At 44.0% G+C, this 14064-nt stretch overlaps 2 protein-coding genes across 2 annotated transcripts; both read right to left on the minus strand.

Moving 5' to 3' along the window:
• Positions 1–5589: 5589 nt before the first annotated feature.
• LOC115235400 lies at positions 5590–6465 on the minus strand. The gene has a single exon (XM_029807174.1). It carries the CDS (start codon positions 6463–6465, stop codon positions 5590–5592), a length of 876 nt encoding a protein of 291 aa, XP_029663034.1.
• Positions 6466–7343: 878 nt separating this feature from the next.
• Positions 7344–9422, minus strand: LOC115235401. The gene has a single exon (XM_029807175.1). It carries the CDS (start codon positions 9420–9422, stop codon positions 7344–7346), a length of 2079 nt encoding a protein of 692 aa, XP_029663035.1.
• Positions 9423–14064: the final 4642 nt, after the last annotated feature.

Genomic DNA, 14064 nt, shown 5'->3' on the forward strand with positions numbered 1-14064 from the left:
TTTATAATTATATCATATTCTAGAAATTTCAAATGCAATTATAATATCTAATTTTTTATAGGTTTCTAAAATCTGTCAGCAAATTTTCAAAAATATTACAAATGCAATGTTGCATCTGAAACATTCAGAAATATAACGCGTGCAATGTAAATGTAATATTACTTTCATCATATATCAGAAATGTTTCTAAATTATTGCATCTGCAATATTTCTTCTGAAATATTACAGAAACATACAAATATTAAAGCAAACTTTTTTATCTTTTTGAAAGATTTCAGAAATATTGCAAATACAATATTTTAAAAAACATGATGCAAGTACATTTCTGAAATATTTCGAATGCAAAGTTACAGCTAAAATGTTAATATATATATATATATGTATATACATATCTTATATTTTCAGAAATAATAGTAAAAAGCTCGTTCTGTTTTAATTTTATGGATTTTTTGCGGAATTCTATGATATATTAAAGAAAAAAAAGAGTTTAAACTATTCAATGATTGGTGAAAAAACGATTGAAAGCTGTTGAAAACCGATAGTGTTTAATCGATTTTTGGCAATATAATATTTTTTTGCAAGGGTTCCTTATTAAAAATAATATTAGGAGATGTAAGAGGCGATATCGAAAAATTAATCAACCGTTTTCGGCGCCTCGTGCCTACTCCCACATCTGCTGAAATAGTAGCGAATAGTGCGCATGTCGATCGATCGCGGTAGATCGATATAATAGAGCTTCGGGATGTCTCGTCCTCTTTCGTTCCGGGGACGCACGCAGGCGACATCGAATAAAGAAGTACTCCGACTTCATTGCGGTTATCTTGGCCACGTCACCACTAATTGTAAGGAGACAGACACCGCCATATCTTAACGGAAGCCTGGATACTCCTTAAGTCCATGTCACACTACGCATTGCGGACTCGAATCGGATTTGGAGTACGGACTGCGAATCGTCATCTATCCAATCAGAGCAAAGTAGCCAAGGATCTGATTAGATGATTGACGATTCGCAGTCCGTAATCCAAATCCGATCCGCGTCCGCAATGCGTAGTGTGACACGGGCTTTATGCCGGTAAAACTCTCGGCCGTGAGGAGGAAGAGAAGCAGAAAATCCCCGGAACAGGAGAAAGAGCCAACGAGGGAACAATCGAAGCGATATTGAATACGTGGCACCACCTCAGATGAGTATTGCTCAACAATAAAACTCGATTTAGAGAATTCGCGGTGAGATTCCCGACACGGAGATTCTCGTATCGTAATCCACGAGACACGACGGCAATTGTGCCGACACATCGGGGCGTTAGGAAAGAGCCGGAAAGCGGTTACGAACTTCGAATAAACGGTGATTCACGCGTGTACAGAAAAAAAACATTCCAAATCATTTACGTAATAATAGTAGCGTTTTAGGTAGTTAATTGTATTGACGAAAGCGGATTGGATGATAAACCAAATTTTGTAAACGAAGATCCGTAGACTTTGTATAGTTATATCTTCCGGAAGTGGAGCCCCCCCTTAGGGGGGCGGAACATACTGCCTCCACGCATATACTTTTTAATGCGTAGTAAGGTTCTACATAGGTTTACAACTTTCCACGCGAAGCGAGGTTCAACGCAAACCTATGTGTCTAGTTTTTTGATAGTGGAGACCCCCGTAGGGGGGGGGGCGAAACATACAGCCTCCACACATATTCTTTTTAATGCGAAGTAAGGTTCCACATAGGTTTACAACTTTCCACGCGAAGCGAGGTTCAACGCAAATTTATGTGTCTAGTTTTTCGATAGTGGAGCCCCCCCGAAGGGGGGTCGGAACCTACTGTGTCCAATCGTGCAGTGTTCAATCGTGCGGTGTCCAATCGTGCAATGTCCAATAATTGCGGTGTCCAATCGTGCAGTGTCCAATCGTGCGGTGTCCAATCATTCTGTGTCCAATCATGCAGTGTCCAATCGTACGGTGTCCAATCGTGCAGTGTCCAATCGAGCGGTGTCCAATCGTTCCGTGTCCAAACGGGTGTCACCCGCGCGAGTGTCCCCTGTCTTCTGTATAAAAAGGACAAACGAAATATATTACAGAGATTAAGTTTTTTTTCTAGCATGTTGTATGGATATTAATAAAACGTTACGCGCAAGGTCCCTGGGCTGCTAATGGAATAAATTTAGACGAATTTTCAAGTTACTAAAAGTTAATGGCAGGTTTATTAATTTCCGTAGAATGTTGTACCATATTACAATTTAAGGTGTAATTTCATTGGGATGTTGAAGTGCTGTGAGGAATATAATATGAATAATTACAGTTATCTCTAATTTTAATCTATAAATTAAGAATTTTCTTTGTTTAATAATAAATTGATGACATTATATATTATGGATTGTTTAAAAAATTTAGTATGAAAAAAAATTGTTTATTTTGCATTAAAATTTTCTTAATTATATTTTAGAGTTTAGTAAAAAATTTAAATAAAAATTTAAATTGTACAATATATAAATGAAAAATAAAATAGGTAAATGTTCAGATTAACTTACACCTCACGGATCATTTTCATTTTTGCATATATTCGCTCCGCGTGGAAAATAGAAAAATTCAAGGAGCTTCGTTTCCAGAAATGTAAATAAACACTTTTTCCACGTCTGCTTTACACAAATACAACGTAAACAAACTTTATTTTTTCTTATTTTATAACAGAAAAATTCTTATTTTATAACAAAAAAAGCATTAAAACTGTGAAACTTTAAAATTGCATATCTCTGGAACCAGAAGAGAGCGCCACAAAATTCGAAGTGCGTATTACTTAGGAATATGCCCACTATAATATATGTGGAAATAAAAACGATCCGTGAGGTGTAAGTTAATCTGAACATTTACCTAAAAATTAAATTTTGTTTTATTAGAAACATACTTGTATAAATCTATCATACATCCATAACAGATGTCTCATGGACATCCATGATGGATTTATATACGACATCTACCATGGAGATAATATGGATTTCTATTAGAAATCTATACAATATCCACTGTAGAGATAGATGTCGCATGGAGTTATGGAGATTATATGGACGTCCAATGGATGTCATGTTCCGTGTGGGCAGCATCATGACAGGCTCCTGGTGCTCCACAAAAAATATTACGAAATCTGAAAAAAAATTTCTATTAATTTCGTATTGCATATTTATGCAAAGTAACAATTATATGAACAGGAATAGTTCTTGTATGTTGTATTGTTTTTTGATACATACTTATAAGTATTATCAACAACTGCTTGTAGTATCACTGAAGGCCATCCTTTGCGATTAATATAATTTTTATATCCATCGCTAGGAGGTAAAATTGGAATATAAGATCCGTCGATTGCTCCAATTAATTGTGGGATATATTAGTCTTTTTTCAAATAATGCAGCTATTTGTTGACACGCATCATTATCGGGCATAAATATCCATTGATGCATTAGTTTTGTATTAATTGCATCAACAACCTTATGTACACATTTCCAAACAGTGGACTTATGGATCCCAAAAACATTACCTACCACACGATATTCACAACAACTCGATAAAAAATATAGACATACAGCAACTTGTTTTTCTATTGACATCGGCTCTCTAAAGCCTGATTGATATACAGATGGTGCAAGTTCATTTTTTAATTGATCGCATAACCACAAAAATGTACATTTTCTCATACGAAATGAATCCAACCAATCTTCCTCTTTAAAATAATTATTAACAATTCGTTCCCACCAATCTTTACTTCTTTTTCTCATCCATATGGTTCTTTCTTGTAAGAGTCGCAAAACGGGTCCAATATCAAGCAATTGATTAGGTCGAGTTTTATTTAATAAGTGCAGCAATATAACTTCTACTAAATATCTTCGTCGCTTATCTAATATATGTAAAAATTGTGTTATGAATTGCATCAACATATATTTTATGTTTGTAGAATATGTTGCAACACAAGTATTTATTATATTTATCTTTTCACTTTCACATAATTTAAAATTTTCATATACATTGTGACGTTGCCGTCTCGCGCGCGTCCGCCGGGTCCCTCTCCGATCGAAAAAGCGCGGGCTGAAAGGCCGCGCCAGTTTCGTGCTTTGTTGTTGTCACTTTGTGCTTTATTTATAAATCCGGACCCCAATTCAGCTAATTTTCATTGCTTTAAATTGGCAACAATGCTACAAATTATAACTCACTTTACTAAGGGAAACTGATGAAATAAATCCATGCGTGTAAACGGACATCACTTTTAAAGAGTTATAACTACGATTGTTACTAAACCAGATTACCCAGTAAACACAAAGTAACAGTAACATTACATTAATGTTATAATTTCCCACTCAACAATGTAACTGTTACGTACAAGGCATGTTATATTGCAGTTACATTGTTGAGTGGGAAATTATAACATTGATGTTATATTACTGTTACTTTGTGTTTACTGGGTAACGTTGCCGTGTAAACGTACATAGAAGTAACATGTAATGTACCAGCCCAAATACCAGAGTAACGTCCAAAGACAACATAATGACGTCTATTTTTGATCTATAATGTCGACGACTAATAATTGACATTTAAAAGATCTCATTTTTTAGACTAGCCAAAGACGAAATTTTGAAGACGTCCTATGATCGTTCAAATAAAGTCCTTTTGTAACTAATATTGGAATTATAGTTTATTTGCTTACTGCTATGCGGTGCGCTATTCACTATCTATACCCGTATTCAAGTTTTTGTCATGAGCGTATACAAGCTTGCAAAATGCGGCTAATAACATTGTAATTATTTTCATCAGTTTAATTTCTAATACGATTCCCGTACCAGAAAATTCAGATATTGAACTGATTTTTGGAAAATCGGGTAGATAATATCCGATTTTAATTTATTCGGACAATTTTTATCCGAATAAGTGAAAATCGTTTGTTATTATCTGCTTAAAATATAAAACAGAAATTAACTTCCATATAAATAAAATCTTTAATTTTATAAATTAAATTATTTAAATTTACCTATAATATATGCGCAGGAGAAGCAGCGCGGGGCTCGCCTAGCCTTACGTGATCTGCGTGACGCCGAATTCCACTCCTGGCGCGTGGACGCGGGGGGCGAGACGCGGGAGCGCGAGCTGAAACGGCACAGCTGATCGACGCTGCGAGAGGCTACAAAGAATGCCAGGTAATTTTTGATTCCCGTAGCACAAATAGTTTCTAGATTAAAATTAATCGAAAAAATAAAGAATTTTTTGAAAATGCAATTAAGTTACAAATTCTTAATTTCGAACATTTAAACTCCAGCGATGAGTAAATATTGCATCGATTGTTTTTACAGCACACATGTTTTACAAGGAGATTTAACAGAAAATCGTATAAAAAATTAATTTATATATAATTTTGTTGCATCTTTGTGCGCAGTGCTATAGTTCCTATAAATCGCATAAATTGTAAATAACAACGCATCTTGTAAAAAAATTGTCAAGCATTCAGATCAAAGGTACGAATCCACGCGAATTCTGAGATAGTATTATGTTCTCTTGGTGTTCGCGGAAAATTTATTAACACCGAGATGTGTTTTTTTTTGCAGCCCGGCGGCGGACCCGTTACACGCGGTGTGCGGGCTCGTTCTCCCGCTCGTCGGAGCGGCTTTCCGGCAGGAGGACGATCTTCGCGATCGGGCGCGTCAGTTCGGATGACGCGGTGCGGAGGGTGACCACACGGATCCGCCCGTCGGCTCCCGGGTGTACGCTCGCGATCCGGGCGAGAGGCCATCGTGTCGGCGGCGCGTTGTCGCTCCGGATGAGGCAGAGTCGCCCGACGCGCACTTCCTCGTTGGTGGCCCACCATTTGGGTCGTTGGAGCAGTGTGTGGAGGTATTCCTGCGACCACCTGTCCCAGAAGTGGTCGCGCATCCTCTGGAGCAGTTGCCAGCGTGAGAGGCGGCCGAGCGGCACGTCCAGGGAGCTGGCCTCTGGGATGGCGTTGAGCGCTGCTCCCACGAGGAAGTGCCCCGGAGTCAATGCCGCCAAGTCGTCAGGGTCGTCGGACATCGCCTGCAGCGGCCTGGAGTTGAGACAGGCCTCGATTTGCGCAAGGAGAGTGCTCATCTCCTCATAGGTGAGTGTCGATTCTCCTAGCACTCTCCTGAGGTGATGTTTGAAGGACTTCACCGCCGCTTCCCAGAGTCCGCCGAAGTGGGGTGCTGCCGGTGGGTTGAAGCACCACCTTATGCTCTCATTGGCCATCTGGTCGGCGATTTTCCGCTGCTCCGGGCTGCTGGCGGTGAATAACGCTCGAAGTTGGGCGTCGGCCCCGACGAAGTTAGTGCCGCAGTCGCTATGCAGGCTGCGACAGAGCCCCCGCCGTGCTTGAATCGCCGCAGGGCGGCCAAGAATGCCTCCCTCATCAACGGCCTTGCCGGAGTGACTCGGAGGCGCGGCAGATCTCCCATGATCTGCTGCTGCGAGGCCGCCCGCCATCGGACGCAGGTGACGCACCGTCGGATCACCTCTTTGACCAGCTGTCGCCCTCGGGGTATCCAATACTGCTGTCGGATGGACCCGAGGGTAAGCTGCACGCCGCCGTGCAGTGTTCGCCGGTGACAGGCTTCGATGATGAGCCGTGTGAAGTGCGACGAGCCTGGCAGGATCACCGGATGTCGCTCGTCGTAAGCCAAGAGGGCGTGCTTGATGCGTCCGCCCACCCTGAGGACTCCTCGATGATCTACGAATGGGGTAAGTTTGTTAATGGTGCTTCGGTTGGATAGCGGGGCTCCCCGCGCGAGCGCTTTTAATTCTGCGTGGTATGTTTCAGCCTTCACCACCCGGATCCAAGACTGGCGAGCTTCGTCGCACTCGGAGGCCGATAGGGTGTCCGTCGACTGGTGCTCATCTGATGTGGCGTCTGGTCCTCCTTCAGCCAGGGTGGTTCCTTCCACCAGAGCGGGTGGTTGACTAGCTCGGTCGGGGAGATGTCTCGCGATGCGCAGTCGGCGGGATTTTCCGTCCCCGGGAGGTAGTGCCATTGGGCCCCAGGCAGTGCAGTCTGGACGTCGGCGACCCGGTTGGCGACGTACGTCTTTCAGCGTGACGGGTGGCCGCGGATCCAGCCCAGGGCGACGGTCGAGTCGGACCACAGGTGCACGGCCGCGTCCTCGGCACCGAGAACCCGCGGCACGCGCGCCACCAGCCGCGTGAGCAGAGAAGCCGCGCAGAGCTCCAAGCGAGGTAGAGTCACGGTCTTCAATGGTGCTACCTTAGTTTTGGCTGAAATTATTGAAATGCTTATTAATCTGTTGCAGGTCTCCGTCCGCGCATAAACGACGGCGGCGTAGGCCCGCTCGGACGCGTCCGCGAATTCATGCAGCTCGACTCGCGATTGTGCTGCGCTGAGGAGCATGTGCCGCGGGACGCGGATCTCCTCCAGTCTCGGGAGATTGTCGGCGAACTCGCTCCATAGTTTTGCGTCGGCGCTGCTCAGTGGCGCGTCCCAGTCCAAGCCCTTCAGCCAGGTGAACTGGAACCGGATCTTCGCCCAGATTACGGTCGGTGCCAGCCAGCCCAGCGGGTCGAATAGGCGGGCCGTCAGCGAAAGGACGGACCGCTTCGTGAACGCTGGAACTGCGATGGACCTGGTGGAGAAGGAGAAGCAGTCGATGCCCGGGTGCCACTGGAGGCCGAGAGTGGCATGACTCTCCTGTGGAGTCCAGGACAGTCGGTCGCGCTGAGTCCGGTGCTCCGCCGGGATGTGATCCAGCAGGCGGGGGGTCGTTCGCCGACCATTTCCTCAACGGGAACCCGCCCGCCGTGCACAGCTCCGTTAGTTGCCGCTGGAGGTCCATGGCTTCCTCGATGGTGGGTGCGCCCGTGAGGATGCCGTTCACGTAGACGTCTCGGCGCAGAACCGCTGATCCCTGGGGGAAGAGGGCCTCCTCGTCGCTGGTGAGCTGCCGAAGGGAGCGGATGGCCAAGAACGGGGCGCATGCCAGGCCGTAAGTGACCGTGTTCAACTCGTATTCCTTCGGAGTCGTGTTGTCACCGTGACGCCAGAGAATCTTTTGCAGGTGGCGGTCTTCAGGAGCGACGAGTATCTTGCGATACATCTTCTCGATGTCGCTCGCCAGTACGAATCGGTGCACGCGCCACCGCAGCAGCACGTCGTCCAAGGCGGGCAGGAGGTTTGGCCCCACCTTGAGGTGCTGGTTGAGGCACGCGCCAGATGCCACGGTCGACGAGCCGTTGAATACGACCCGGATCTTGGCTGAGGAGCTTGTCTTGCGCATCACGCCGTGGTGAGGCAAGAAGCACTCGGAGGGCATTGCTGTGCCCGGCCGAGCGGGGGACATATGCCCCAGGTCCTCGTACTCCTGCATGAAGGCAGAGTACAGGCGTCGCAACTGGTCGTCACGGGTGAATCTCCGCTCCATTTGCCCGAGCAGGCGGGCGGCAGCGAACTTCGTCCCCGTGAGGTCTGGCAGCGGCGGAGTGATCAAAAGACGGACCACGAAGCGGCCGCTTACGTCTCGCGAGTGCGTCTGGGCAAAGTGTTCTTCGGCTTCCGTCTCGTCGGCGGTGAGTGGCGCTGCGGTGGCGTCCGCTACCTCCTGCTGCCAGAACTGCTGCACCAGGGAGTGGAGGCCGTCGTCTCCGCTGCAGTGGTAGGTGCGGGCGGTCCGCTCGGCGGTCGAGGCGCCGACAGCGCCCGATAGTATCCATCCTAACGTCGTCCTTTGTGCCACAGGTTGCTGGCGTCCTCCGCGGCGGAGACCTGGCTGGAGGATGTCCGCGCAGACGTCAGCGCCGAGGAGAAGCTCCACGGGGTCGGCGGCGAAGAAGCCCGGGTCGGCCAGTTCCAGGTTGTCGAGGTGCCGCCAGGAGTGCCGGTCTGCGCGGAGGCCGCCGCTGGTCGTCGTCAGTCGGTCCAGGATGAAGGCCGAGACTCGCAAGGGCGGGCCGTCCCGCAGCGGCGAGAGCGCGAGCTCAACCTGGCCCCGAGCGCCCGTTGATCGTCCGCCAACGCCGACGATGGCGATGGAAGTAGGTGCGCGTGCTAGCTGCAGACGCTGCGCGAGCGATTCTGCCACGAGTGAGATCTCGGAACCCTGATCTACCAAGGCGCGTACGGCATGCAGGACTCCGAACTTGTCGGCCACCCGAACGCGCGCAGTCGCGAGAAGCACCGCCGGTGCGGCTCTCGCGCTTCGGTTCGCTGAGAGTGACGATCTTGCGACCTCGGAGGTGTTGCCCGCGTGGTGGAGGAGCGAATGATGACGTTCGCCGCACGACGAGCACGTCTTCTTGGACGAGCACTCGCTAGCTTTGTGCCTCTCGAGGCAGTTGAAGCACAGCTGGTTGGCTTCGATGTGCTTTCTTCTCTCCGACGCCGTCTTTGCTCTGAACGCGTCACAGAACATGATATAGTGCTCTTCGTGGCACATGGTACACCGCCCGCGCTTGCTCTCCGGCTTCCGGGCGTAAAGAACGCGCGGCGGACGCGCGGAGCTCGCGACCGGCTTTGCGGGACTCAACTCCGTTTTACTCGGCGGCAACGACTCGAGCGTGTGCAGCCGTCGGTCTAAAAACTGGATCAGCTACGCGTACGACGGCGGTTCCATCGTGTCGCTGATCGTGGTCTCCCATTCGCGGCGCGACCGGGAGTCTAGTAGATCTGCAAGTTCTCGTATGTGCGGGAAATGCGTCCGTATAAGTCCGACTGCAAACGGACCGTTGGTTCTTTGTCCTTATTCATCTTTGTCTTTCAGATGAGTGACGTCCGGAAGAGCACAGACGGATTCACTGCAGGCACTGCACTCACTCCACGCACAGGCACCGGATCCTCAAACAATATATATCACATTAATATGTATTATTATATGTTATTACTATAATTGGTCTTAATTTTGCCGTCAAACAAACGTCAGAAAATGACGTCCCGTGGATGTGACATATCAACGTCATTTTCGGGTGTCATAAGACCTAACTTAGGACGTCTAATTGGTCATTTCGTGACCAAAATTTATTGTCATTGTGACGTCTATATAATAATATAACATAACATAATAATATAACAATAAAAATAACATAAAAATCTACACATTTTAAGTCCAAGTTGTTTAAAAGTATAATTCAATTCATTTCTGCATAATATCATGGAAATGTATAATACATTTTACAAATTCCCGATTTACTGTCGAACGATACATTATAAATGTAAGTGTAATAAATCGTTTTCCAAATCTTCCGATACACCTGTGAACTCGAAATATGATTACCATATTGTCGAGCACGAACGTTTTGCTCAGTCTTTGTCTTTACGTTCTCATCCCGTACCGCGATCTTGCATACGCTTATCCGCAGCGTATTTCATCCCGCAGCGGAGCTTATGGATGCTTATATAAATCAACAAGGCTCACAATTAATATCGCAGACTATAACGTGGCGAATAAAAAAAATCGAGCTGGACTAGACACACCGGTGTGGCATGGCCGCACTTCGCTCCGCATTGTACAACGATTTATTGGAATATACATCTCACGAACCGTGACACCTACGCTGTAAATAACCAACGCTCGCAATTAGTATCAGCCCTTAAAAATAAGGAGTAGGAGAAAAAAGATCAAATTCCCTCAACGTGGTGCTAATGCCCTTTCACGCGGCGATCTTATCTATATAGTTCCTCGCGAAAATTTTTATCGCTCGAAACAATTTATGCGTCTACCAATTACGCGCGAGGTGCGTTATGTGCGTTGTAAATTAACGCTAATCACAATTAACCTTGGATGTTAAAGAAAAATAAAGAGATAATCGTATAAATATCGATTCGTGTTCGATCTCTAGTCTATATACAATTAATGCATTCTGTAACAAAAAAAAATACGATAACGTTTAAAAAAAATGGATTATATATATATCATACTATAATATGTAGTTTCTTTTTTCTTAACGATCAACAATTTGCACTATTTATATATACATGCATGCCAATAGTAAGGTTGAAAAAAAATTGTCTCCGTTTTTTCTGCAAGAATACATTGTTAAAAAATTTGGGTAAAAGTGCATAATAACGGACCCACTCCCAATGATCTTGATCTTAACATATGTTGTCAGGATCACTGTCCTGGGTATCCTCCAAAAAGTTTTAAACGTCGCTCGTTGTTTATTAAAAAGTTATTAACAAAAAAGTTTACTGAATAAAACATAATTTGATAAATGTTTACCTTTACACACTCCATCCCAAATGACTTCTGGTTGACCTTGACGTTGATCTTGACTTCTAAGATAGTCAAGGTCATTGATCTTTTCCGTCGCTCGGTTAGTAAAGAAAAGTTTTGATTACTTAAACAAGATTTATAGTTATACCATTTTATTACATGAATTTGCAACTTTCTGCGCGAAGCAAGGTCTAGTTTTAAATCAGAGATAGGTTTGGGTTAGGTTATATCTTCCGGAAGTGAGCCCCCCGTAGGGGGTGGGGGGCGGAACCCACTGTGTTCATGTATATACTTTACAACGCGAAGCGAGGTCCTGCCCACAATTGTTGTGTGGATGGGAAAGTGTATGGGTGGACGCAGTGGGGTCCGCCCCCCCCCCCTACGGAGGGGTTCCACTTCCGGAAGATATAACCTAACCCAAACCTATTTTTGAATTAAAACTAAAATTTGGTTTGGGTTAGGTTATATCTTCCGGACGAGGAGCCCCCCGTAGGGAGGGCGAAACCCACTGTGTCCACGCATACACTTTCCCATCCACACAACAATTGTGGGCAGGACCTCGCTTCGCGTTGTAAAGTATATGCATGAACACAGTGGGTTCCGCCCCCCTCACATATTCCTAAAAGACGTCTAAAAAACGATTTAAAGATGTCTTATCGTTCTTTAAATATTATCAAGATGTCTTTTGGCCTTTTCGTGCTGTCTGAGTATAAATGTCTTTTTAATACAATTTTTAATATTTATGGAAAGCAATGGAATTTTAGACAAAATCTCGAAATGCGTCGATCTCGTAGATAGAAAGTGATACATGATCATTTATCGATGAACGCATTAACCGAATTCTTTGCAGGCTTTGTAGGGGCCGCGCCGTTGTGTCCGCCTACGTGTACATATATTTAGATTTGGAGTTTTATTCAGTATCGGACACGTCGAACATCCACAATTTATCATCAACATAAATTTGTAGCTTCTTCAAAGTCATTTTTTATGAATTACGGGATCCTATAATTTGTACCACTTTGCAGATAGTTTCCTTCCCGCCTAAATAACTCTCGCGCATGGACCACGCATGGACTACACCTCGGGAGCTGAGGCAGCTCATGCGCTCTCATGCGCTGCACAACATGGCGCGGCGTTGTGGTGGGAGACCGTTCCCATGCGCGCATGAATTGCGCATGGATTGAAACGGAACGATCTCGTGCGCTCCTATGCGCATCATGCGAGAAACGGAACGCACCCTTAGTTTTAAATCAGTAGCGGGATTCTGTAACTCTTTACCGACTACAATCGGTATCGTTAGCTACCGACAATTGTCGCTTGCGCGCTCGACGATCGTAATTGTAGGTGATTCTGTAACGTGGCCTTAACGATTATAATCGATGCAAAATTACAGATGCATCGAAATAATTCGATAGATGTGCAACGTTGTCAGATTTTAAACAGTTAAAATCTAGTCACTTTTGAGAAAATTTATGAACGCCTTAGCATTGTGGTAACTCTGGGTTGAGTTATCGTTGGTGGGAAGCGAGAGAGAATAGCCGCTGTCGAATGTGTCTCGCGGAGAAGAATAAAATTCTTGTTGTCGAGCAAGATTGTTGTAAATAAATATAGTGTATATAGTGTACCATATATAGTGGTTGTATTATATGTTTATAATAAGTCCATCATCCTTACATCTTTCCGGAAAATATGGAACAATTTTTCTTTCGGAAAGAATATTTAGCTTTGCTTTCTCGCTTAATCTCTTACAGATTAGTTTGTGATTTTTAATTTTAACAAAGTGCAAACACAACAACTTCATCAATTGGAAAATGTCACATATCTATAAGTATGTATTGTGATAAATATAAAATATATACAATATACAAATTACATATGATAAAATTTAATGAGAGACTTTTATTTCACAACAAAAAAAAACAAGAACTGCAAGGGCATCACATTTACAGTTAACAAAAATGATAGATTATTTTTATTTAAACAAGGGTCTTGCGGAAGGAAAATTTAATGCTCTACATGGAAGAGAAGAAGCTCAGAAAGAGTGGACAGAATTAGTAAATGAATTGAATTCTTTTCAAGGAGCGACAAAAACGGTTGAACAGTGGCAAGTGGTATGAATATATGCATGCACATATATTTAAATATGTTCTAAAATATATCTAATAGTATAATTCCTATAATATATTTAATAATATAAAATATTTATATAACATATCTAATAATATAAAATATTTCTATAACATACCTAATAATATATATGTATATCATTATATTATGTAACATTTACTGGGAATATTTCTAATTCTTATTCTAATTAATATTAGTGCTTATGCACAAAATCTTCTGTATAACATGTGGGTTTATTTATATGTTTAAGGTTTGGAGGGACTTTAAAAGTCGCACTTCAATAAAAGCAAAAGATTTGCGGAAGGCAAAGGGGTTAACGGGCAATAAAGCTATCATGCAACCTGAACTGGCTGAACTTGAGCTACTTCTTCTTCTTAATATTTAAATGGCCAATATGATCAGGGGTAGATCAATATATTCGGGGCAATAAAAGCAAAAGATTTGCGGACGGCAAAGGGGTTAACAGGCAATAAAGCTATCATGCAACCTGAACTGACTGAACTTGAGCTACGTGTGATTGGAATAATAGGAGCCGAGTATGTCGAAGGAAGTAAATATTGCGCAGAAAGTATCTCTGATGAGGAGGTAATGTTTATAAACTTTTAAAGTCACGATATTTGTCGCAACATATTCTTTCGATGGAAGCAGTATTTTTACAAATGTACTTATTATCCGTGTATATAGAATTTGCTGGAAGAACTTGAACAAGGAAATACTTCAGTTTTGTCAGAGACTCCACAAA

Source organism: Formica exsecta, unplaced genomic scaffold (genome assembly GCF_003651465.1).
Source record: "Formica exsecta isolate Colony F162 unplaced genomic scaffold, ASM365146v1 scaffold221, whole genome shotgun sequence".
NCBI lineage: Eukaryota > Metazoa > Arthropoda > Insecta > Hymenoptera > Formicidae > Formica > Formica exsecta.

What these genes read in the sequence shown, in the direction of transcription:
- LOC115235400 (XM_029807174.1), bottom strand. Translation starts at nt 6,465, where the DNA reads ATGGCGGGCGGCCTCGCAGCAGCAGATCATGGGAGATCTGCCGCGCCT.
- LOC115235401 (XM_029807175.1), bottom strand. Translation starts at nt 9,422, where the DNA reads ATGTGCCACGAAGAGCACTATATCATGTTCTGTGACGCGTTCAGAGCA.